Source organism: Lissotriton vulgaris, chromosome 11 (assembly GCF_964263255.1).
Source record: "Lissotriton vulgaris chromosome 11, aLisVul1.2, whole genome shotgun sequence".
Taxonomy (NCBI): Eukaryota; Metazoa; Chordata; class Amphibia; order Caudata; family Salamandridae; genus Lissotriton; species Lissotriton vulgaris.
Window position 1 is genome coordinate 691,179,938 of NC_141699.1, and position 26,674 is coordinate 691,206,611.

The following is a 26,674-nucleotide window of genomic DNA, read 5'->3' on the forward strand; positions in this document are numbered from 1 at the left end:
AAACAGAAATGGTTTCTTTTTAAAATAGGTGCACAATTAAATCTGGTTCTACCACGGTGTACTCTGGGGGCTTCCTTTTCAATAATATTTGTGAGCTGTTGTTAGCTCTGAACCATAATTCAAGTGTAATTAATCCATAAACAAATTCCTGGATTCTTAATTTCAGCTCTATGTAAACCAGCTGTTGGCCAGTATTAATGAAAAGCTTTGTGTTCAGTAGGACCTCCCTTATAATAGATCCACACCGCATCGTATTGCTTACCCAATGAATGGATTTATTAACTAGTGCCTCTTGCTTTTCCCTATCTCCGTGGAGGATTCTGGGGACATTTATCATATAGATATCATAGGGCTTAGTCACAGAATTATTGAGGTAAAAATGCTATAATTTTTCCACAGTTATTATTTATAGTATTTCCAATGTGTCTGGGTTGGATATTTGAAGAGATCCACTGTCTTAACTTAGATGTATAATGTGAGGCATCCATTTCCTCCTGTTGGTCGGTATAGAGAGATTTTGAACCCATTCTACGATTTCCCCTAGTATCTTTAGTCACAGTTTTTAGCTCCAGGTGCGTTAGCGCTATAGGGAAAACAATACTTAGGGTAGGTTAAGGTGCCTTATTTTTGCTGTCTTCTACGGAGAGCTTATCTTTGTTACTAGATTAGAAAGCTTGTCTAGTTTGTCATTTAAGACTTTAGCCAGTCTGCCCATAAAATCCCGCAGATTTATCAAGTCCAACTGTTCCGGTAAATCCTCTTTTCCCTTGCCCACACTATTATTCGCCAAGTGTTCTAACACAGCTTGCTTCTTAGAGCACTCAACATTAGCTACAATAGGGATATGCTCAAATATTTCTTCATTGGATGGTTCCTGAGCAGGCCTTTCGAAGTATTCACGGGGGTTAATGGACTGGGGTTGATATCTATGATAGGCACTGCTAAGAAATGGCCATCAATTGGTTTAATAAAAGTTTCAATGCTCTTCTGTGTGTCTACCTTCTTCCCTATTCCCTTTCTCCTCTTACCTTGTTGTCCCCCCCCCTTTGTCTTTAGGGGAAGTAACCCCTCCACTTCTCCAATTAACTTGTCTATTTCATAGACTGTACAATTCTCGGCTGCATGCCTGGGGGTTTTTCTAGCACTCCTACTCCAGGGATTTTGTCAGTTGCCTTCCTTTTTACCATAATTATCTTTGGGTTTCTGGAATCTTTAAAAAGTAGAAAATATGATCTCTGGTTTAAAATTATTATTCAAGATAAAGACAATAAAGACAATAATCTAGTTGAAAAAACTCCTGATTTCAAATGTCACAAGTTGTTAAATGTATCAGTCACCAGAAAGTCTCTCTCGAATAACTTGATATGAATCCAGCATCTTCATAATAGCCGAAAAGTCTTACCAAGTATCAAGGGAAATTAAAGAGCCAAGAGCCAAGAGAAGTGACCCTGCCATGCCTCTTCCTATACCTGATGGGCACAGAACAGGCCCTCCCAAGGCCTGGGCTTTGCCTGGGTGCAGCCTGCACACCTTCTGTGCAGCGGGATGCCAATGTGTTTAAGTAATGCCCACAAGGAAGTGGAAGTGATAAAATTGCAGGGGATAATGGGACTTGTTGTCCCGAGCACCAGACGGCAATGGTGGCTTATCCCCTGCAAAGTCAGCCCTTTGAGTGGAGATGCGCTGTCCATGTAAGTGTAGCACGCTCCTGCAGAGCTACTAATGGCAAGAAAAGGTCAGACAGCCGCACCAAACAGTTTAAACCATTCAACCACAGTGCACTTCAGCAGCACCCACAATGAAGTGGAAGTGATGAAACCACAGGGGATGATAGGACGTGTGGTCCCCCTGCAAAATCAGCCCTTGGAGTGGAGATGCAGTGTCCAGGTAAGTGTGGCATGCTCCAGCAGTGTTACTAGTGGCAGGAAAAGGTCAGACAGCAGCCTCCAGTAAACCATGTATCTGTCCAACGTTCACAAATTTATTACAGGCCTCCATCCTTTATCATTTTCAGCAGAAAATGTGTACTCAAAGACAACACACATACTTTCTCTGCTTTCATAATGTCACCTTTCAATAACATCTGGTGTACCTCCTGATCCACTAACCCCTACTATTTCATTTCTAATCTCTTCTGGTTTTATTAACTGGAATGGTACACAAACTCAACCCTGTAATGTGTCACAGACTCTAACCACATAGATCTATTGTAATCCATCATCTGCCTCCCAAATTGATAAGGGAAGAATCAATAACAGTCCTTGTTATCCCCCTGAGCACTGCTATGTAATTGGCCATGGCCTCCTGAACCTCTGCCTCTGTTGGAAGAAAGATGTGGCAAATTGGCACCCTTGGAAAGAAAATATTCCTTGAAACTGACTGTGGGACCTTTGTGAACACATAGACGGTTATTCATTTCCTCCTACTGCCCTTACGAAAACCTCCATTTCCTCCAAAACCCATATGTAAGGAACTCAGGGCCTTCTCTAAATCAGTAGTAGTGTCAACATATTTTACAATCCTTTTAAGTGGATCCTGTTGAAAGAGAAGACCTTTAGTATCAATGACAGAGTCATAATGAATCCAATAATTATGGGCAGATTTTCCAAAACGAAACTTTCTGTCTTTTCAAAAACAAACTCCCAAATGAAGAGATTTTTTTGGAAAAACCAAAAACATGTCAAAGGTTTGATGAGTGTCCATCAATTTGACACTTAACACATTGACAGGAACTGCAGTGACAGGGGTTCCTGCCAATGACTAGAGATGTCCACAGAACTAATGAACATTTCTAACTGTGAGGGATGGGTACACTGTCAGGGTGACAGTGTTTTGCTCTGCATGGCAGTGACACATCCCTGACTAAAGACTGGTTCCCCCAGACATAGGGATCCCTTGGGAGCCAAAGGTGACTCCAGAACTCCTTTTGACTAGTGGCACTTGTCCCTTGTAGCCACAGAACAATCACGCTCCAGGAATTAAAGAATACCTGGCCATTGGTTCCGCTGAGGAATCGGCCAAAAGTGTATTGTGGGAAACATAGTCCTGATCTCCAGCAAGTTTCAGGTGACTATCATTTCCCCCCGGACTTCCCTACGTCAAAACATCCTCAAGCTGACCTTACTGGTACTAAGGCTTGTTGACGGCTAGTTCCACTACCACTACCTTTGTTGAACACTGTAATTCAAGGGAACTCCGCAGCACCTTCAACCAACCATCTCCATGGCTCCGTTGTCAACTCTTTGCCTCTGTTTCTCTACCATCGCCATCTAAGCGGTAAAACCAGCTCCCTCGAGGCTCAAGCTTCAGCATCAGAGACAGCCAGAACAACTCTGCCCCAGGGCCCTACGAGCCAGGTAGAACTCAAGTGACTGTTGTGGCCTGGTCCTGGGACCCACATCACCTTACCCCCTGGTGGTTTCCACTCAACTGAGCCTGCAAGTGACTGAATGTCCTAGTGCTTTTTCCCACTGACCGCAATATTAAAGGTTTGCAGTAGTGAATTGCACTGATTTATTTTGCCTTCTAAAATCCATAACTCAAGTTATACTCATATAATTGTGTTAGTGTTGGTGTCTACATTTATGTAAAAGTCTGCTTTATTTGTATAAAGTGGTGTTAGGTTTCTTTCGATTTGTATCAATTACTTATCATCCATGTTGGTACTCAGAAATGCTTAACACATGTTCCTCTGGCTAAGCCTGACTACTCTATGCCAATCTACCACCACTGAGCTAGGGATTTATTAGTGTGATTCCAAAGAACCTATTTTAGGGTATTATGAGAACATTACGTAGTGAACCCTAACCAACCCTCACTCATTCCACTTTCCTACAACTACAACCCCTTGAAAACTCAAAAAACTCTCCAATTATAGTTTGGAAACAGGCTTCCAGTGATGAACTTGGGGGAAGGTACATGCATTAAAACAAATATATCCAAATATCAGTCTCAGGGGGGCAACAAAAGCCCTTTAATTCAAGGATGATAACACCCACTCAGGAATGGACATATCAAAAGTCTCAATAAAGCACTCTTCAATTAATTTGGAAATACATCAACCTGGGGACTCTCTTACAACTGAGTAGGTAAAGGGGACCAGCAAATACATTTTGATTTACAGATTCACTAAGTTGAGGCTCATTATAATTCTCCCAATGCTCCTGCTTAAAAAGGTATTCATCTTGAGCTCACATTGGAAATAAACCACCAGCATGTCATATCCTTTCAATACTGCAAGCCTACAACTCCTGATTTATTAGGTCAAACCACCATGTCAGACAGTGTTTTCAGCTCTGGGTCTTCTTACACCATCACTCATAATGTTGCCGTTAAACACTAAGAACACTCATATTGGCCCTCCTACTAAGCAGAGGATAGACACCTGCAAAAAATAACAGGTTAACAACATTAAAACCATTTACACTAGTACACCTGATGTTTTAATATCAGCACAAGGGCAAGAAGCACTTCAATCCCATTGTGTTTCAGCTACATTCGTCTTAAACACCAATTTGCAGGAGCAAAACTAGTTTAAATTTAGACAGCATAACACATTAAGCAATAGATAGAGAAGTTAGATCAAAAATGTTAACACAGGTTAAAAATTGAGAAGCATAAGCAGTAAGTCTCTGACATTAAAGACCATACAAATCTTCAGTCCACTATGACTACTTACAAAGATATAAAGGGATAGAAATGTTAAAATCCAAGCATGGAGATTTGGAAAACCATTCAAGAAGTTCAATCTAGAGATTCATTGGTATTCCTGAGCATATAAGGTTACCCTTAACCCGATATGTTAAATTGAGAATGTAATACAAAATATATTTCACCAGAATTTGGAAGCTTTGAAGGAGATCTAAAAATAATGGTAGCTCATTGTGTCCCTTCGCAGTGGCAGCCACAATGTAACAATGTTTGTATGATAAGTGCTAATTTTGCCAACTAGCAGATTGTGGAAAGCACCCTACCTAAAGCAAGGACAACACAACTATTTAAGATCATTCATGAGATTTTTTAGATACAACGTGTCAATCCTCCTTGAAGCAAAGGAGTTTGAATTGGCTGGTCACTCAGTTTCAAGCAGGTGGTGCTTTAGCATCACTGAATTACCAGTCAAAACACATAGTAATACACAATGGCATAATATAATTTTTGCTTGAGACAAGTATGGCTACATGCTTGTTGCAGGGTTTAGGTTCAAAGAAGTAACCATGATAACTCTTCCAGCCATTGTTCTTGCTGTATCTTTTTTCCTAATAAAAGGAAGTATGTGCATCACAGACAATAGCTATACCTGGGTGCAGCAACATAGCACCGTAGTTGATGGTGGAGAGACAAGATTACACTCAAGCAAATTGCCCTTTTCTTTTTCAATGTGGTAGATAAGCCTGTTTTTGTTTTTTTTGGGTGGGGGGGCATGGGATTATTGAGATACATTGTCAATTATTTCAAATTTTAGGAGCTTTGTCTTTTTGCTTTAACTATTGGGGCTCTACTCCAAGCCAGTTCACCAGCAGGTGAACTATGAGTTTTGTAAAGTAATTCCTTGCAATGTATGTGTCATAAATATTAGGCAGAAAAATACCGTGTTGGTACAATGGTTATTGGAACATCATTCAGTTATAATCATTTTTTGCAAGAAAGTCATTAAAAGTCATCAAGTCCTCCTTGGTTCCTAGTTTCAATCAAACATTTGTCATTCTCTCAAACAGCATCCAAATGTGTAGCATTTGTAGGTGAGGTTTTAATCTTGAAATATTGCAAAATACAGAGAATTGTGAAGGTAAATGATCCTTGTGTTGTACTTAGATTGATAATTCAACTTTAACATTCATTAGTTACTTTGGCCCATATATTGTCAACCATTTCTAGATCTTAATTAGTCTCTAATACGATAAAAGGCTATATAATTAATGGAGGAGGGTTGGATTTCAATTGATTGCAATTTACCATAGTGGATTTATAAAAGAAAGATAAAAGTCAGAATAAACATAAAAAACCTAACAATATTGTTGGCTTAAAATGTGGATTTGGAATAATTAATAACAGGAGAACTGAATATCTTTCATGGAATGAATTTACATGTTTTCCGATTTAATGCTGTAGGTTGCTTAGATTTCCATCTATTTTCACAACACATCAATTAACGGAAAACAGAAATATTACAAATTAGTTTTTCATAATATTAAACAATACTTCTGACACTTACTATAGAGATCGATGTTCAGCTGTCAATAGTCAACTAATAAAATCCATATTCAGGACAGACCTTGGAGTTGAGAGTCACCCAACTTTATTTCTGACTTTTCAAATAATCGTAGACAAGCCCAAGCTTGATTTTATTTGGGAATCACTAAAAGCTGATTTAAAAGGTTTGATGATAGCTTACAGTACTATTCAGAAATGACATGGGTGATTTCAATCAAACAGTATGAAAAAAGAGCTTGAGCCTGCCATGCAAAACTTGATTACGAAAACACTCAGCTGCAAATCACAGAGAATAGGTGAAAGGAAAACAATCACAGAACGATTCTTTTCTATTGGAACAGTTATTAAACAACAAAGTACTTGAGTTATTAAGAAAGTGAGCACACAGGCACACTTTTCAATCAGGCCGTTAATTCTAAATCCATAAAAAAAAGATTTCTCCTGAATCAGGGACTGAACAAAAATAAGATCATTAATCACTCAGACTAAATTAAACAAAAATCTTTAATACTATAGATACATTTATACTACCTCGGGAAAGCCAGATAGAAAATATTTTGGCACAATTTGAGATTCCCAAATTAAGCAATTTACTGGCGACAGAAATGATTAGCCTTACCAAAAACAAAATTGGAGAATTATGGTCAGGACGAGGATCCAATAAGATGTGTCCTTGCTGTGCTCTGGAGGAGGTTCCTAAAGAAGACCCTCAGGGTGAGAGAAATTTCAGACAACCATATAGAACAGCATGAATCAGGGAGTTAACACCTCCAAACACGTATCAGCACTGTGGAACGATACCCCTAAAGTGCTGGTTCTTGCCTTCAATATAGAAACTCATGTCAGAGACCTTTTTCAACGAATTCTGATGGCGGGATAAAACACGTACGTCAAACTTGGGCTCATGCTTTGAGTTTTCTTCGCCTAACTATATGCTCCAAAAGTTACCACCAGATGAACTGTCCAGGGTACACTTCTTGAAATTAAATGAGGTGTTTGTTAAGCACGACTACTCACCTGTAAAGGTCTCAAGGCACTGTGGGTGTGGGGGTTCGCAGGATCCAGTCCATCAAGAAGGGGGTCTGTCGAAGAGCCAGGTTTTGAGGTTTCTTGCGAAGTTGGGGAGTTCTGCTTATTCTTTCTGTGACTAACTAACTTGGGACTGGTGGCCAATTTATTAGCTGTGGTACTGGAGTAACAAAAGGGAGACGGTTTCTGATGGGGAAATGCAGGGTAGCAGCCCCGGCAGGTTCTTTAGGCTCCATAGTAATCATGGACTCGTTTTCACAGCGTGCCGCGTCAGTGCTGTACAAGGAGATAGAATTGGTGAACCAGCTCCTTTCCAGATCCCCTGTTATTTCCCTCCCTTCTCTGCCAACATGTACAGTTACTCACATGGATAGTACCGATGATCCTCTTAATATCTCAGGATTACAAGACTTAGCTGGACTAAACAGCTCAACTAGTCACTGCTGTGGTCGACAGATATCTCTTAGCCCTACCATCACGATTAATTCCTCCGGGGGGGCTCACAAACTGCCACCTATTGGGCAAGTGGGAACCATGGACACTAATCACCCTGTGAATTCACCTATCAGCAGACCAATCACTTGAGGGAGGCCTGGAGGTGTAGAGTGAGCTAATCAAGGTTCGGGCATGAAAAGAAAAGGCCAGTCACCTAGTGGGAAGGCAAAAAGGCCAAAAGCCGAATCGATACCCAAGAACACATCTGCCAGGCAAGGGTTTACTAAAGTAGATATGACGCCCTTTTTAGAATCTATGGAGAACTCCTTCCAAGCCATTTTGGGAATTAAGCTTGGCCCAAATATTCAACTGCTGTCTCTGATTGAAAACCGTATTTCTAGGCTCAACAGTAGCTCACTGCTGGGGGGTGCAAAGGCTAAGGCTAATTCATCTATGGCCCCTTTAATACCTCAGACACTCTATCTAAGGACTTTCCACCCCTACCCTCAAAGTCATTAAGTGATAAAGTTCAGCTCCAATTGATCCTGCCCCCATCTACATTTCTTCCTGTTATGGCTTCAGGTATGACTTTAGGCTCTAAGGGAAGTTTGACCGCTTGCTCCCAACCAGCTCAGGAGATCAATGCACATGTGGCACAACACCCGGAAGGAGACAAGGTCAAAAAAGACGAGAGTACTAAGAAACAGGAACCAGTAACAGGACTCTCTCGGGTTCATAGATAGAGCTGGCAGAAACAGGAGCAACTTCTAATGCCAAACAAAGGAGAACTCAGAGGAGAAAAGGCAGGAATCAAAAAACAATCACAAAAAGGAGGATTTTGCCTGTCTCTTCAAGCACCTACCACCTGCAAAACCTGACTTATCTAATCAAACTTCTCCAGAGGAAAAGAGCAACATACAATCAAGTATATTTTGCACTGGGCAAGGGTTGGTCTCAAATTCCAATCAAGAGCCGGCCCTTAGGGGTTGCTTGCAACAAAAACTATCAGGTGAAGAAGGAGGAACCCAAACTCCTAAGGATCGCAATCTACCCAGGGAAGAAGTGGAACACCAATTACTGCCATGCGGAACGAAATCAAAAGAATATTTCATACAGAGTCATACCCTCAACCGAACATCTGCAGGAACTACAGTTAAAGACAATACATTTTCCACAATCACTGTCTCTGCAATCCTGCACCTAAAACTGGAGGAAATGAACATATAGAACCTAAACATGGAATCTTAAGAACCAAGCCCACCTGCGCAGAATGTATGGGGCAGCTCTGTGCTGGGCCAGTTACAAACTCAATTTCAGATGCCCAGAGCAGGCCAGAAGTAATTACAATGTAATTTAAAGCAAGCACAAACACCCATGAGGCCACCAACAGACCACGATCAGATAATCTAGGAAAGGATCCCGATAGGAATGTGAAAACACTAGATTTTGTACCAGTATACAGACCCAGGGGGGCTCACGACATATTAAATCGCGGGAACATTGTTCGCTTATTCACACATATACCCTCACTAATGGAGGTGAACTAAACAGACTTAGTAGAGTTTATTAGCCATGGAGACCTTAGAGGGGGTGAGACAACACGGACAACATGGGGGTCGGAATTCATTGCACAAAAAATATTACTGGAAACTTTGATATTTGAAAATTGGGGCATAAAAATAAAACCCATCACCTCACCTGGTTATCCAGCACCTTTATTACAGAGCGAAGGGGATTTTCGGGTATCAGAATGGTCCAATGCCCCTAAGTCGATATTGAGAGGGGCAAGGGGTCCCTCGCTGGTCAACATGAGGCAGTCTCAGGATAAAGGGAACTATCACCTGAATCATCTTTACCAAGGCCCCTGCTACGAAGACTCAGGATGGCCCATGATAGTAGTTTCCAATCAAGAAATAAGCAAATGACAGAATAGCAGGTATAATCTGTCAGAAGGTGAAATACATTTATTACAGATATGCTCCTGGAACATCAATGGGCTAAACAGCAAGTTGTCGGACCGCCATCATGAATTATCTAATGTCATTCCACATCATTGCTTTCCAGGAGACATGGATGACAGATCCAGATATAGTCACAAAAGACAAACTCTCACCCGACCTTTATCTCTTTACTAATATACTCTCACTAGTACTGGAAGAGTTATGGGGAGCAATCAAGAATTCTCCCAACACATTTTAAATATTTTTCTTTTTTTTAACTTTATTCATATATATTAGTTGTAAAAATGTATTTTGATCTCTTTCAACATTACATTATTTATATACATATTTTCAAATGCATTATTGCATAGTTGTACAATTCTCAGATGGTGTAATCAAAAAACATTACATCTTATCATCTCACCCTATTAAGCATTATTCTTTACAACATATGTTTGTTAATGCTTACAATGCTTATGTTTGTTAATGCTTACAATGAGTCAGTCACATGCAACAAATACAATTCCCTTCAAACGTAACCCATTCAAAAATATTCCACAGTCATACCACACACTCTCATCATCAATCAAAGAAACCCCCAGAACCCACTACATGCACAGATGAACAGATCAAGAGGTGGTAATTGCCTTCCTCTTGTATTGTGCTGAAGTCTGGGGTTTCAAACACCACATCTATAAGTATATTTACGGTTCTATGCCCCAGCTCTTAAAGGAGCAAGATTTGTTCATCTGCAGGGAGGTCTGGTAACCTATGTAAGCAACATCGGCACAAATTCAGTCCATCAAGTGGCCTTAACAACACCGGAATCTATCGCTATTAAAATCTCATCCATAAAAAGGCCATCAGAGAACAGGCACAAGGAAATAGTAATAATAAACACATACATACATCCTAACAGTAAATCTAATGACGCAAAGCAATTGGCTAACTTCGTAGAGTCTTGCATGAGCGAAGTCAAAACTCCAGACATGATACTGACAGGAGACTTTAATTTACATCTACTTGGCCCATCAAAAGCGGAGGAAGTTTCTTTACTTAACCAGTTATGGAACATCCCGCAACAGGGAACCAATTCAGCAGCAGCTTCCTCAAAAATTGGTCAGCTTCTTATAGAGGATCTTGAACATCTCATGCTGCGAGCAGCAAATGGCAGAACCACAGGTGATACACCCCCTGCATTCACTTATCAATCTTTAACACAAAATTCACCACTGGACTACACCTTTGTGTCCCTAACTCTTTTTAAAGAAATGTTCTCATTTAGTATGGGCGACAAAACTGATAGCAATCACAGACTCCAAGAACTTATATTGCACACAAATATTCCTAGATGAACGAAATGTAAGGGGTTACCAGGCACAACTACTACTATCAACTTTGGGAAAATAAAATTCACGCTAGCCACGCAAGATAACTTCCAGGAAACTGCTAAATATCTATTTGAGTCACGGGAAGGGGACAATGAAACAGAAAAATGGATAAACTATACTAATGCCTTGGCAACATCTTTCTCCGCCCCAATTAAATCTAAACTAAAACAGGGTCACACTAACTTCACCATGCCGCAAAAGAGTAAGATAAAATCCATAAAAAAAACATCAACTACTCTTTGCGGCAGGTTCGCCAGTATCCAACTGACATCACAAAACTAGCTGAATTGCGACAGCAGAAAACATGTCTAAAACAAGCAATTTGGGAAGCCAGGCATGACAACGAGGATACCATATGGGCGAAACTGCATGTGGACTCTAAGTTAAAAATGTACCCATCCGATGCACGAGGGCCTGTCTTTAAACATATCTGAGGAAGACTGGGCCACTTTTCTTGGAAATCACTTTCATCAAGGAAGTCGAAATTAGCATGGACTCTACACAGCGGCCTATGATTCTGAAGTGTGAATCCAATGAGGGAAATGTAACTCCAGAGGAACAGCATGAAGGAGATCCACCGGGATTTACTCCTTTAGATGATCACATAAAATCAATTAACAACTACATCAAGAAGGGAAGGCAAGAAGAGGCACCGGGGCCTAACGGAATTCCACCCGTGCTCTATAAACAAGACACAGTATACTGGGCAAAGGCACTTAGTCCTTTGTTCTGGGAGATAAGAACAACAGGCCGACTCCCTCCATCCTCGCCGAATTTGATAATTTCACCAATCTTTAAATCAGGTGACAAGACACAGCCCAAGACCTACTGGTTAGTTGCCCTCTTGGACAACAATGCAAAATACTTTGCCGGGACGCTGCTGGATGAACTGCAACTCTGGGCGGAAGACAACTCAATCGTCCACCTAAATCAAACCGGCTTCTCTAAATCTGTTGGGACCACAACAAACATAATAACAATGGCTCTGTTAATTGATAAGGCTGAGGTCACAAGAACGCCATTAAATGTATGCTTCATCGGTTACCGGGCAGGCTTTGATCACGTACACTGACAGAAACTTTGGTTGAAACTGGCAGGCTGGGGTATCCCCCATGCTTTACTGAACCTGTTAATCAATTTGCACACTGAAACCTGAGTGTAAGTAAAGCTTGGTGATGGGTCAACTCTATCCAGGAAAATTCCAACAATAAAAGGCCTCAAGCAAGGCTGTGTACTGGCCCCAACGTTATTCAATCTGTTTCTTTCAGACCTGAATCCGTTATTAAATGCCTGCAACTCGCATTCTCCAAAGATTGGGAATCTAGTACTACCATAGTAGAGAATACCTTTCTGGTTTTGGGATAAGATTCAAATAGATTCAGTTACAGAGTACAAATACTTGGGGGTGATCATTGATAAAGGCGGGCACTTTGTAACCCAAAGAGATGCAATTAAAAGGAAAGGCATAGCTTTAGCCACCTTAATGAGAAACCTTCAATTCCAGATTGACGGGCCCCTCACTCGCCCCTCTGGTTGAAGTTATATGAGCACAACTTCTACCCACAATAACTTATGGGAGCGAGGTACAGTAGGGGAGGGATTTGAAGCTCTTGGATGCTGTGGTCGCAAAAGTGTACAGAATAGTCTTTGCTTACCAACACGAGTCTCTCCAGCACAAATTAGGCTCGAGTTTGGTGTGCAAAAACAGACTATTGCAAGGAAAGGTGCTATAGTCATTTTCTGGGACAAAGTAAGGAAATCCAATCCAGGTACCCTAAACTGGCACTTGTGGACTGATCTACAACAGAAACAGTCATCTCCAGCAGCAAAATATTTAGCAACTAGTGTGTCAATTATGGGTCTTACCGAACTTTGGGCAACTCCGACAAGTCACTGCCTCCTTTAAAAATTAACAAAGAAAATAGTCAAAAGCGTATCTTGGATCGAAGACAAGGCAGCCCTAACAAGGAGGACGCACGGCTGGATGATCTTGGGTACCTATCCCTCTCTGGCTGCACAAAAGTATCTTGCTTTTGGCTTTGCCAAACATATAAAAACTACATTTTTAAAATACAGACTAGGTTTGATGCTGTAACGACTGGATTCTCAGACCAGATAGAATCAGCTCATCAGAGCACCACCAACCCAGCCGAAACGTAACCACCTCCCTCCTTAGGACCTACTTACAACAGGTATCTATGTCTCCTACCTAAGGATGGGGAATTAGCAATGTACATGCCTACGTTTTCTACAATATCACACTCATACCAGTTAGTCTCGCGGCAACCCGGACCCAGACTATTCTACCCTAGGGCAGTTCTGATTATTTACCATTACACACTGACCGCAATCAGTGCTCATCCAAGCCACGACCCTGTGGGTAACCCAAGCCACAATCCTGTGGGTATATGCACCAGTATCCCCCCTGGTGTTCTCTTACTTACATCACAAGCCACAATCCTGTGGGTATAAGCACCAGTATCCCCCCTGGTGTTCTCTTTAACGCCGCCTACCAACGTCGATCACTTTCCTATGAATACCATTAGCTCTTCATGTTGAGGAATCTCTCGTTATTCACTAGGGGTATGATACTACAATATTATGGATCACACAACGATTGCCAAATTAGACAACTTATCCTCCACTTCAAGGGCCCCTCTCCCCCTCATTATTCAATCACTGCTTACCTGATCGGGGGTTGCATCCGTTCATAAAACAGTACCTGACTAGAAGAACAGGTTACCTTGGTCGTATAAGAATAAGAGGCACATGCCGGTTCACTAAGAACTGGGGTACTTTATTTATCAGAACAACAAGAGCAATATAACACTATACTATAACATATAGCCTGCAAAGGAAAATGAAAGGTTAGAATGTGCACGCTAATAAGAAAGGGTCGACGTCACCTTATTAATATGAAGTCTGTACTCAGCAGTCATCTAGGTTCCCTTCTCGTCTGTGCCTTGGCTCGTCTTAAGGTCACACTTCTGCAATCACTGATACACGTCTGCATCGCTGTGCTCTGTTCTCTTCACCTTCCTCCAAGTCACTGGAACCTTTCTCTCATCGGCTGCTCTCTCTCTGGCTGTTCTGCACTACTCCTCTCTCCTCTTAATCATGGACCATCTTCACTTCTCGGCTTCGATCTTATAACTCAGTTTCAACCACTCGGGTATTCGTTCCCTCAACTAACTGCTTCACTCTTTATGCTCTGATCTTAATGTCAAAGCTCGCCAGCCGCTCCAGCTAAAGTATCTTCAATCTTTCTAAGAGAGTATCAGCTCCTCGATCTTTCTCGGACTTTAAAATGGCGACTGTCTGCCCTGAAATAATTAATGGCATTGATGCTAACGGCTAGCTGCCGCCTACAGACTGACTCACTGACTGCCTCATGCTTTCACTAATATGGAAGCTTGTTCCTTCATGGAAAGTTACGGCCACTAACCTGCCGCCCACCAAATTCTTGTACCTCCCCGTACCAAGGACACGTTCCCAGCCGGCCGGCCTGATGTTGTGTCTTCGGAGTGGAGAAAAATACAGTCTTTCGATAAGGGCCAGCCTGAGCCGGTTCTTTCCAAGCGAACAACGCCTCGTAACTAAAACATTACATTTGACCTAGAAGCATCTCAAGCTGCCAGGGCAGAAAGAAAGATGGAGTCTCTCCCGTTTGAGGCCTACAAGGCCCGAAATACGCATAACTCCATAGAAGGTATACTAACACCCTTACAAAAGGACGGATTATCACTAATACTAATGAATCTATCCCCTAACATAAGTTTATAAGCCCTGATCTAAAGAAAAGGGTACGGAATTATATCAACACGCCTTGTGAATAGGCCCTATTTACGGTTCTAATCCTTACACTAGAATGATAGTAGACTGAAGTCACCTCCAATCACCTTCCCTCAAAGGAGGGCCGAAAAAGTCGGTCAGAACAGATGCCATGCACAAAGCACATTCCACATTGGCTGAAAAACCAACCTGATTCTAATTGCCATTTATGTGGGACATCGCAAGAAGATATGCTGCATCTCCTCTGCATGTGTAAAGATCTAACAGAGGAAAGGAGACAGCTTCTAAAACCACTTTTTAACCAGAGAGGCATTCGCACACGGAGACAGGCTGTGCTGGCATGTTTTGCACCTGAGGACACGCAGATTAATTGCCTGTTTATAAAATTTTTAGGACAAGTGGAGAAGAAAATGCTAAGTCAGAACAGCACTACAGCTGACAAGGAAAAAGACTGACGTGTTATAATAATTGCTTGTTCTTTTAATGGACTGTAAATACCATTTTGTTATAATGTCTTTTAATCGATTTTAATTTTTGAAACTTGTAATGAGATATTTGTAGAAATGGTTTTAAGTAACTCTGCTAAATAAAATAAACTTGAAACCGAAGATTCTGTCCTATTTGTTCTTCACTTTCTCAAATCCGCAGTATTTATCTTAGGGCAGCAAAAGTAGTTCTCAATATCCTCTCCCTGTTCAAAGACATGGTTCCAAGATAGCATTTCAGCCCCCCAAAGTGGCTGCCAGTGAGAAAAAGAGTTTGATTCAAAGCTTTACTAATTGATCATAAAGCCATATACCAATCGTTATCTACATTGTTGCTTGTCCCTTTTACATGCTAGTAGCCACACAGATTATTGAGATCAGTCAAAATCTACCAGATTCATGTAACAACCGTACTTAAGGATATGTATGGATATATGACAGATGCAACTTTCAACTTTATTCTAAAATATGGTGCCTGCTAAATAAATTAAACGTATGAGAAGCCAGCTACCCAGAGTCCCTAACATTAAGGAAAATTACCTCATACTAAGAACCTCATGACAATCCAAAGCAAATAGATAATTACAGATCTGCCAAAGATGTATTCTTGCTCAGTAATGTCACTGAAAAAACATGTTTCGATACAACTCAACACCTCTAAAGCAATAATCTCTTAGCACCGGATCAGTAGGGTTCTGTGAAGAAGGTACCACTGGAACTGTCACTAAAACTACTTTCCAATCACCGCATCTTGGATAATGGTGATTGATGTGTGTCATTGGCTGAGTGTCAGAGACTAATTCACATCCTGGAAATGTGCATGTGCCTTGAGAGTAGGATTCTCATTTTGTTTATCAGTCTCAAAGAACTGTAAGTTATTGGTTAAGTTGTGAAGCTTCTCCTCTGAGGAGTCAACCTTTTACCTTCATCAGTATGCATGTACCCACAAATGCATTTATAAACCTTCCCTTTTGAAGACATTCTCAAAGTTTGCGGTTGGCTATCAAACCTGTACAGTTGAATGTCCACAAACTTTCTGAGACTGCAGAGAAATAGCTAGATTTGTTCAGATTTGAAAACAACAAAATTCTAACTTACATAATGCTGAACAGCATTCTACATTGGCAGATTCCCATGCTTGTCACCACCAAGTTAAAATTCATAATCTTTTGGATTGCCCCATCAAGCCATGGCTCTACACATTGAGCTATCTCACTTAAAAACTTTTTATATCTGTAGGGCAATATACAAAGGAGATGGTGATGTGCTGCCTATAACCTACTACTTTTCTCTTGGTTCTAACCCTGTTTGCCAAGACTTGTCCTACCAGGTTTCACTGTGAAAATGAGTAAAAACCCACACCCACATGAGTGCCATGCTTCATGATAATGATTTTGCTCCTCACCCCAGAAAGCTGATGTAAACCAGGGTGGGCCAAGGTTAGCTGGGATCACCTTTATGTTTTTTCATGGGCAGATAACTGCCTTGTCTGTACATTAATTTGGTATACCCTCACTTATTTGTTTAGGCTATGTGGGGGCTGTGGTATTACAATGGCCTATGTTGAGGTAATCCCTCTTCATTTATTGGTGTCTTCTTATGGCAAATTGAAAAAAGGCAGGGTTGAATATGACCCTTCATGTCATATGAGTCAACATGTTTCTTGATTTTGGAGTGCCCTAACTGGGTCAATGGAAATTCTTCAGGACAGTCAGCCCATATTACTTCATACACCTTGATGAGTGGTAACTAGTAGTGTGCTTTAGTATGAATTAGCTTGACTTTGTGTATCTATCTCAACAGCTTTGCTCTCGTGCCAGTTCTGGCATACTACCTAGAGGTTATTAGTCAAAACACCCATTGTTAGAAACGATCAGCCCCGTTGGATGAAGTTCTAGTGTAGTTTCTCCGCATACACAGGTTGAATATTATCTTCTTTTTAATTTAGCATCCACTTCCTGAATTTTCTTTAAATACATTTAGTACACTTTCTTCTATATCTCAGAAGGCCATAGAGCTCTGTGTTCATGATCTATGTTCATCAGCAAAGCATTCTCACTGCTGCAAATATCCCACAACATGCAGTGTTGTGACTTTATTCCAACAATATGGCACAAAAAGGGGTGGTGATGGACGGAGCATCTGAACCAATCAAACACTCACACCCAGTCAACAAATCTGGGTTTAATCCATCACCGTTCTTTAGCCCACTCTGCCACCTCAGTTCAGACATGGTCATATGCAAATCAGTCTGACCCTGTGCCTCTTGTGAACAGTCCAGCCCGAACTGACAAGCCATGCCTTCCCTGGACCGGAATCAAGCTTTCTAGGACTGGTTCCTGACATTTCAGCCGTCTTCAGCCAGGCTTGCTTGAATCCAGTGGCAAAGTGAGCAAGGGATTCACGTCTGAGCATACCCTACCAACTTATGGTGAACAAAGCGGTACAAAAGGGGGTGGTGATGGACGGAGCATCTGAACCAATCAAACATTCACACCCAGTCAACAGATCTGGATTTTATCCATCACCGTTCTTTAGCCCACTCTGCCACCCCAGTTCAGGGGATGGTCATATGCAAATCAGTCTGACCCTGTGCCTCTTGGGAAAAGTCCAGCCCGAACTGCCAAGCCATGCCTTCCCTGGACCGTAATCAAGCTTCCTAGGACCGGTTTCTGGCATTTCAGCCATCATCAGCCAGGCTTGCTTGAATACAGTGGCAAAATGAGCAAGAGACTCACGTCTGAGCATACCCTGCCAACTTATGGCGACCAAAGCGGTACAAAAGGGGGTGGTGATGGACGGAGCATCTGAACCAATCAAACACTCAAACCCAGTCAACAGATCTGGGTTTAATCCATCACCGTTCTTTAGCCCACTCTGCCACCCCAGTTCAGACATGGTCATATGCAAATCAGTCTGACCCTGTGCCTCTTACGAACAGTCCAGCCCGAACTGCCAAGCCATGCCTTCCCTGGACCGGATTCAATCTATTTAGCAAGAACTGTTTAAATGTCAGTAAAAACATTGGTCTTTAGGTGATGAACATTGAAGGGCCCTTGGAGAGTTTTTTCAGAATTGGGAGGACAGATGCATGTTTCAAAGCATATGAGAAGGCCACCAAGGAGGTGGAGGCATTAGGAATTGGTTCAAGCATGGAGCTGATGGATTTCAGTCCTCTGGAGTAGGTGTGGTATGGGCATGGACCCAATGGGGCCCCTCAGTGGATGGACTTAATTTTGGTGGAGGTTTCTTCTTGGGTGATAACAGGCCATTTGGTGATTCGAAATTGATGACCTGCTGCTAGACCTCTGGGAGAGTTTTTGTTGTGTTGGGGGGGGTCCATTTCTTTTAGAAAAGCAGATGTAAAACGTTCTTCATAACTGGTCATGACTAGCTGAGCACAGAACCCACGTTCACCGTTGGATTGCTATCTGCCGCCCGACCCCCGGGTTGTGGGCTGAATGGCTGTGTAACAGTGATACCATAACCTCGGCGCTACCGCCACCGATTGCACTATTGTTGACCGATGTACAACTGTGAATATCTATCTGCAATAAAAATATATTTTAAAAAAAGAAGAAAAAAAAACAGGCCATTTGGTTAGTATTGGTTCTTTGGGTAAGATCAGGAGGTGTTTTGCTGGTTGAAATTGTTATAAATAGCTGTCATTTTTGTTTCTGAAGAATTGAGAGAGATTTTTGCAGAGGTCCGAAAATTGGTTGATCTAGTCGGAAGAGGTCACTGGTGCAGTGAAATCCTTCACCATGGTGAAGATTTCTTTGGTTCTGTAGGTGCTGGCATCATAGCGGTCTGCCATAGTGGTGCATTTGGTGGTCTGGATCATTTGGTGGTATCTTCTCAGGGCGGATTTGAACGTACTCCTGTTTGATTTCTCCTAACTCAATCTCAATTTGCACTGCAGCTGTTTGCAGTGGCATTTTATCATTCTGAGTTCCTTTGTGCACCAAATGGCATGGTTACCAAATGGACTGGGCCTAGATTTTGTTGTATTGCTTAGTTTGAGGGGGGACAGGCATTCAGCAGAGGAGGCGATACAATTGTTGAAGTTCTTGATGGCTTTTGGAAGGCAGTTGCTGTGTTCAGGTTGTGGGGCATTTTAAGTGGTGTTCCAGTAATTGTAAGTGATACTGTTCTATTTTCAGTGGGCTGATCTGGTGGTTGTTTGTGTGTGTGGGACTTGGAAGGGGATGCTGAACCTGATGAGGGTGTGTTCTATCCAGAACGCAGGCTAGTCGTCTTGGATACTGTTGAAGGTGTTTGAATAGGATCCAGGACATGCGTAGGTCCCTTTGCCCATTGGGTGAGGCTCATGCTTCCAAAGTCTTAGATTAACCCTTTTAGGCTGGAGATGGCATGGTCTTCCAGGTCCCTGAGTAGGATGTTATTGCTAGTGAGTGTTGCAAAGAAGTTTGTGATGGTGAAGTTGTTATAGAGTCCTAGTTGTTTGTGGATGAGAGTGCCACTTAGGGTGAAGAAGGCAGTGATGTGGTTTTGAACAACAGATGTCCTAAGTTGAAGCGAAGGAAGACACGTCTGTGGAGTTGGTGCAGCTGATGGCATTCTTGTGGATGATGGCAGTTCCGCCGGCAGGTTTGTGCAGTCCTTCTTGCCTTCCGAGCTTGTAGCGAGAGAGATGGCTGAGGAGAAGTCGGGTTCTTAAGCAGTGTTCAACTAGGATGTGTTTCTGTGCAAAAAAGCAGATCTGGGGCATTGTTGTGCAGAAGGCCCCAGATCTCTGTGGTGTGTTTGATAAGTCAGCTGGTGTTGAGGAACATGCATATGTGTAGGGAGTGTTGAGTGAGTGGTTCCAGAACAGTGGGAGATTCAAAGAGTGAGGTGTTGAAAGCTGTTGGTGTGGGTGCAGTGAATTATATTTGTGGGTAAGTGTACCAACATGTGCAGGGAGTGCAGGAGAACACTCCCTCTGTGTTGTATGGAGCAGCAAGACAGCATTGTGGGGATCAGCGGACATGTTGAGGGCACAGAGCATCACAGCAGAGTAGCAGAGGAGGAGACAATGGCCAGGGTATATGTCAGCCCTTGGCTGGTGTAAAAGCCCTGCCCTTTCCGGGTTGGAGAGGAGAATGAGGAGAGTTTGTAAATACCCACAAACATACATATTTGTGAGAATTCACAAGTTTCGAAGGATAGTCGTGCCTTGGTACACACATTGATTCACCCCTTAAATGAAATTTACAGTTGCAAAGAACTCTGTACTTATGGAGGAGAACTCTGTACACATCAATGAGGCTTTGTTTGACAGGAATCCCTGTTGAATTCCGGTCTAGCTTGGGTAAGGTAAATGTACTCACGAACATACATTTTAAACTGGTTAACCTTAGAGAATAGAGCCCATTCTGTGCAGTGTCTACTTCCTGGGGAAACAGCCTGCCCTATTGAGGTGGCATCTTGATTTTTACACACTGGACTGCTTGCAAACGGACCCATGTGCAATTTTCATTATGCAGACTCGGGCCTGTATCTCAAGCAACTTTTCTGTGCAAGATAAACCATTGCTAAGAAAAGTCACATAAGATATCGTCTAAAACCCTTTTTTGTGCCTCGCATAATTGTGTGCAATTTTCCCCAGATGTTGCATGATTCCGAGGTAGTGGGTTGAGGTATGCACAGATTATGCACAGCCCCAATTACAAACCTAGATGCATATTTACAAGGGAAGTGGCGGAAGTGAGGTGTTAGCCTTTCTGGATTAACGCATCACTCCGCCACTTCAGAAACGCAGGGCTGCACCATATTTACAAGAATATGGTGCAGCCTGCGTTCCCCCTGCGCTGGGGCTACACGTAGCAGCCTTGCGTCAAGGCAGGCACCCTTGGACCATAGTGCAAGGGTGTTTGCATGCAGGGAAATACTGTTTATGTGCAGGAAGGTCCCCTTCCTGCACATAAACAATCTTTAATTGCCGTTTTGTAACTTCTATGTGTGCTGCTTATTGCAGCACACATACAAGTTCCAAAACTGCATTTTTTACAAATGATTGTTTATGTGCAGGAAGGGGGAGCTTCCTGTATATAAACAATCATTGGCCTTTTGCTGTTTCCATGTGTGCTGCACAATGCAGCACACATGAAAACATCCATGTGTGCTGCACAAAGCAGCACACATGGAAACAGCAAAAACGAGGAGAAATGAAACATTTCTCCTTGTTGCGCCAGGGTAAGATCAGGGTTTCCCTGGTCTTAATTTTGGTGCCGCCTCCTATTTATGCCTCTTTTGTAAATAGGGGGCAGCATCAGAATCAATGGGTGTTACAGTACAACGTCCAGCGCAACACCCTTTGCCCTCCCCTTTCACGCTAAGTGTTGCATTAAAGGGAGCCTTATTTACAAGACAGCGCTAAGCCATGTTAAGTGGCTTAACTCTGCTTGTAAATAAGCCGAGGCCCCTGTTGCCACAGGAACGTTGTAATAAAAAGTGACATTCCTGTGGCGATAGGGGCTTGTAAATATGCCCCCTAGTATCACGCCACTAACGCTGGTCACATTGATCCCAATCGCAACTGCTCATATTTTATAGTATCAGTATTTTAAAAAGAGCAGCATGGAAGGCTATGCCCTGGGTGCTCAGTAATGTGTCCATTTTCTAAGTGCACTGAGGTAAAGATATTATCCGTTACCCGTGACAGGCCGCGACTTGCCAAGCTTCAGGTCCTGGATTCCTTAGTAATATTGATGTCCTTAATGGGAACAGAGAACATTTCTTAATGAGGAATCTGGAACAGGATCAGAGGGGAATACGAGCACATATTTGCCTACTTAGTCGTCTGCTCTGGAAAATGAAATGCTTAATTTTAAGAAATAAACGCCATAAATTTTACTGAGTGGTGGGGGCGCAAACCTCGCCATTTCAGGATCACAAAGTTATGATGAATTAAAATAAAAAACGAATACAAGTAATGAAGAAAATGAACCGCGGATGCTGCATTTTTGATGACGCTGATATGCTTGTGCTTTGTTTGTGTTTTCAAAATGGCTTTCAGTTGCATTATTGTCAACCCTTCCCCAGAGTTGCGAATCGCTCCGAACACATTGGGCTTCTTCATTGCGAATTCACAAGAGGCGGTTACCAGGTACGTGTCCTGGAAGACAGCATCCTTTATGCTGTAAGGTTAAAGGGCAGCCATTGCCATTGCATGCTGTACTATTGGTTTTAATTGTCAAGTTATTGCGTTAAAATGTCCAGGCAGTGCTTAATTTGTGCCAGTGTTTGCCGGTGCATACAAAGCACAGCACCTTTATCTAAACGCCAGCTCATATTTATCCACCACATGGTAGCGCTATGTGCCTTTTTTAGCACAATTCCTCCTTGGCAATTGCATATATTTTTTTTCCAGCAAATAGTTACTTCTTTCACTCGCATTTGGCAGCAGTAGCAGGAGCTGCGGTGGCGCCAACTGCATTGGACTCCCAATAATTATTTTGGGCCCTGGCACTTCATTATATACAAATTAAGCACTGTTTCCAGGGGCTATTGTTGTTGTTTATGGGGCAAAGACTATTTCACTTCTAGCATGTTTCCTCCATTAGATTGTACTGCCGAAATTTGACCCCGAGAATATATTGTGGTACAAGAATATCGAGGGCAGAATATCTAAAGGTAGTTGCATAAAGAGAAGTTGTATTCCTAACTTCACATCTACATACATTGACGAAATATGTATTGCATAGGTACATATATGTGCAGTTAAGCGTAGGCAACCTAGACAGGTCAATTGTATTATTTTCGCTATTGTGTCCCATTGATATTCTGTGGTTGATATTCTGGCTGCACACCCTCCATTCTAATTTCTAACGTTACCCAAGTTTTCCTCTATTTTGGCGTTCAAATACAAGTGAGGCCAACTCAGCCTTTTATCCTTCTGAAGTCAACACATTGTAACAAAATTAATTGGAGTAACAGCAGCACATGTGATTTACATTGGCTGGAATTGACAAAATTGTGTCAGTCCTAAATACAGGGCAAGGTATTATTATTTTGTTCTGAGGTTGTTTATTTCCAAACTTATTCCAGATTTGTGAATATATGTTGTGCTTCTTTTATTTTAGAGAGGTTGCATATTTGTAAACATGTCAGTATCTGATAACCATCTTCCAATGTGTTTATGGCCTATTGCCATTCGAAGATATTTTAGGATAAAACAATGCAGCAATGGCCCGTCCAGGTAAGAGCAGTGGGGTGGTGGGGCCCGGCGGTGGGTGGGGAGGGTGGGGGGGGAGGTGAGGGGGGGGGGGGGGGGGAATTTCACCAGACGACAGAGAGGGAAAATTAATTATTTATTTAATTTTCCCTCATGGTTGTCTGTCGAATCCCCCTACACAACCCACGGCTCTTACCTGAAGGGGCATTTGCTGAAACAATGATAGTTTTAAATTGAACAATGTCGCAGCCATTTCTTGTATTTAGAATTTCAATAGTTTGAATAATCCATGGTGCGACACCTTAACCCTTTCCGCTTCCATGCAGCAGGAATATTTTCTTTCAGCTATTGACCACTATGCATCCATTTTTTCTTCATTTCTTCCACAAATCCATACCAATAAACTTAAGGTAGGCATTTGCTTGATGGGTGCCGTTAGTAGTTTCTGCAGAGATTAACTGGATTTTAAGAGTAATATTGTAAATTATTGTTTCACGCGCAAGTTTTAGGCCTACTGTCAGGCTATTTTGATACAACGTCTAGTGCAGATAATATTTTATTTGAACTGTAGTTTATGAAGTGGTAATGCTGACTTTTGAGATTTGTTGTGCTGCCAGAGTCAAGCTATGGATATTTGCTTCCGCACTATGGCCCAGATTTACAAACACGTTGCGTCAGGTTTGCCTTACTTGTTGAACGCAGACCGATGCAAACTTTTGGGTTGGTATTTACAAACTAATGCAAATCAAAATTTGCTATGGATCATAAGGCAAAGTAACGAATGCAGCACAATGTGTCAAGGTAGCATTCCATACATTCCATTGCACCCACCTATGGATTTTGACAGAGGTCCATATCTACAGAGACGTGTACTCATGGATTTGCACCAAAAAGCTGTGCCTTCATGGGGCCGGCATAACGAGGAGAAATATATATTTTTTCTCCTAGTTTTCTTCCTTCTTTGTATGTGTACCTTATTCTGCAGCACACACACAAAGGGGAAAATGCTTTTCAGTATAGTTTTTGTGCAGAAAGGGTCTACGTCCTGCATAAATACTAGGAAGGGTCCACTTCCTGCACAAAAGCTATGCTGACCGCAATGCAGACAGACACTTCTGCACTATAGTGTAAGGGTGTTTGAGTTGGCGCATGGCAGCATAAAGTGCACCAGCACAGGGAGAGAGCAGAACAGCTTCACTTCTTTGCAGGTATGACACAGTTTACCTCTCTCCCGTTTATGCAACGCAGCACAGAAACTCCACTTGTTGTGTTGCGTTACATGATTTATTTGAAAACCAAGGCCTACGTTCATTGAACAGTGTTAGCTGTTATTATAGGGTTAGTTCTTTTGCAAAAGCAATTTATTTTTCACAGAAATATTTCCAGTTAGACAACTACGTTCATTTATTATGTTTGTGTAGCAAACACTGTTAGAGGAGGAGAGTAAATGAAAATCTTCAAAAATGTTATATAAGAGACATTTTGTGAGCCATTAAAAAAAGCAAAGAAAACTGTAAAGCACCAAAAAAGATGTGGTACTGTCATAGTGGAGGAAGTATGTTTTTAGACAAGCTAAAAACTTCGAATTATTATTATAACGAAATTATGCGTTTTACTTTCATCTGTTCAGAGTCATAGCTATATAGTGGCCAGCGCATTCTATAACAGTTTCGGGCAGTTCTGGTTATTACCCAACAAACCTTTGCACTCTGGGACTTGCAGTATTGTTTATTCAATTTAAAATATTTGTTTACAAATGCCCAGATGCAAACTGACACTAGCCACAAATCTGAAGACTGGCTGAAAGTGCTACACATAACATGAAGCTTCTTGACACCTATCATCTCACTCTACAATGAGCAACAATAGTACATTCCTGGGCGCCCTCTAAATGGCCAACCATGTGCCCTTGTACCAAACATGCAGGGCCGACTGGGAACCACAACTGGCTCTGGGTGGGGTGGGGGGGGGGGGGGGTGAGTTGGAGGTGCCGCCGAGCTCTTCGCCGGGGCCGATTTTGCAGCAAAAATGGCCCTGTAACAAAAATGGCCCCCAGGGGCCCAAAACCGGCCCCCACCCGTGCGGTGCACCGGGGGATTGCCCGGTGCCTGCTATGGCCAGTCCGGGCCTGCAAACATGACTCAGATATGCCATGATATACAACACTCAAGAGTATTATTACAATGGTGTGGTGCAGCACAGCAAGTCACCTAGTTGCGATTCTCACAGGAAAAGGGCAGGAATGTGCCATATTTCATGGAATATGGTGCATTCCTGTCCTTTCCCAAGCACTGGGGCACAATGAGCTGCCAAGCCCCAATGCAGGCTCCCTTGCACCATGGCTCAAGGTTGCCTGGGTTCCATGCAGGAGTGGTAATGTGCAGTAAGGGACCCCTTTCTCCACAAAAACAATCCTGGGAGGCATATTCTTCTTTATATGTGTGCTGCAGAACAGAAAGAAAAAGAAACAAGGCGAAATAGAGATATTCTCCTTGTTACAGCTCCTCTGCGAAGGCTGAGCTATTTGGCACATTACCAGGTTTACCAGTTCTGGTAAATATGAGAATGCATCAAAAACCATGGGCGTTGCATGGGAGCACCCACTCAATGCCCTTCGAAAGCCTTCGCAGGACAGAATAACACTACGCAGCGATTTGCACTGCATTACGTTACTCCAGATTTATGAAGCCACTTAGGGCCTAGCAATGTGGCTTTGCATGGCTTCATAAATCCTACTTAAGGTTTACGTCGTTCATGTTCCATAAATATCCCACCCAACGGTCTCTTATATTCAGATTTATTTAGAGTAAAATGAATCCCAGGAATAACCTATTGCTTCCCCAATTAAGGAGCAAAATTACACAAATGCCTCGAAAAAATCCTTACGGCTGCATTTAACTTGGCTGGTGGCCTTCAAACTGCTTGCACATCTGCCAACTCAAAATCGACGTTTTAAATCTCCACATCATAGCAGATCTTCAGTTATCTAACTACTGTCTATATGTAAAAAGCTCAGAGGGACAGTCTTTAAAAAATCTGAGTTTGAAAGCACTTTGTGAACTACTTCAAGCATGCACCATCAAAGTCATTTTGAAATTGAGCAGAATACTTGACATGCTGGGGTTGATGAATAGAGCAATAACATATAGTATAGTGCTTTTTCGATCTTGGCCAGAAAAGCTATAATTAGTATGTCCTTTTTTAAGAATG

General features: G+C 42.1%; 1 protein-coding gene across 1 annotated transcript in view; it reads left to right on the top strand.

The window, feature by feature from the left end:
* Positions 1-26,674, top strand: part of LOC147683337 (calcium-activated potassium channel subunit alpha-1-like) — a 799,658-nt gene that overhangs the window by 433,974 nt on the left and 339,010 nt on the right. Inside the window, exon 15 of the mRNA XM_086942523.1 lies at positions 22,307-22,396. Coding sequence (XP_086798649.1) covers positions 22,307-22,396 — 90 coding nt within the window. The remainder of the gene's footprint in view (positions 1-22,306; positions 22,397-26,674) is intronic.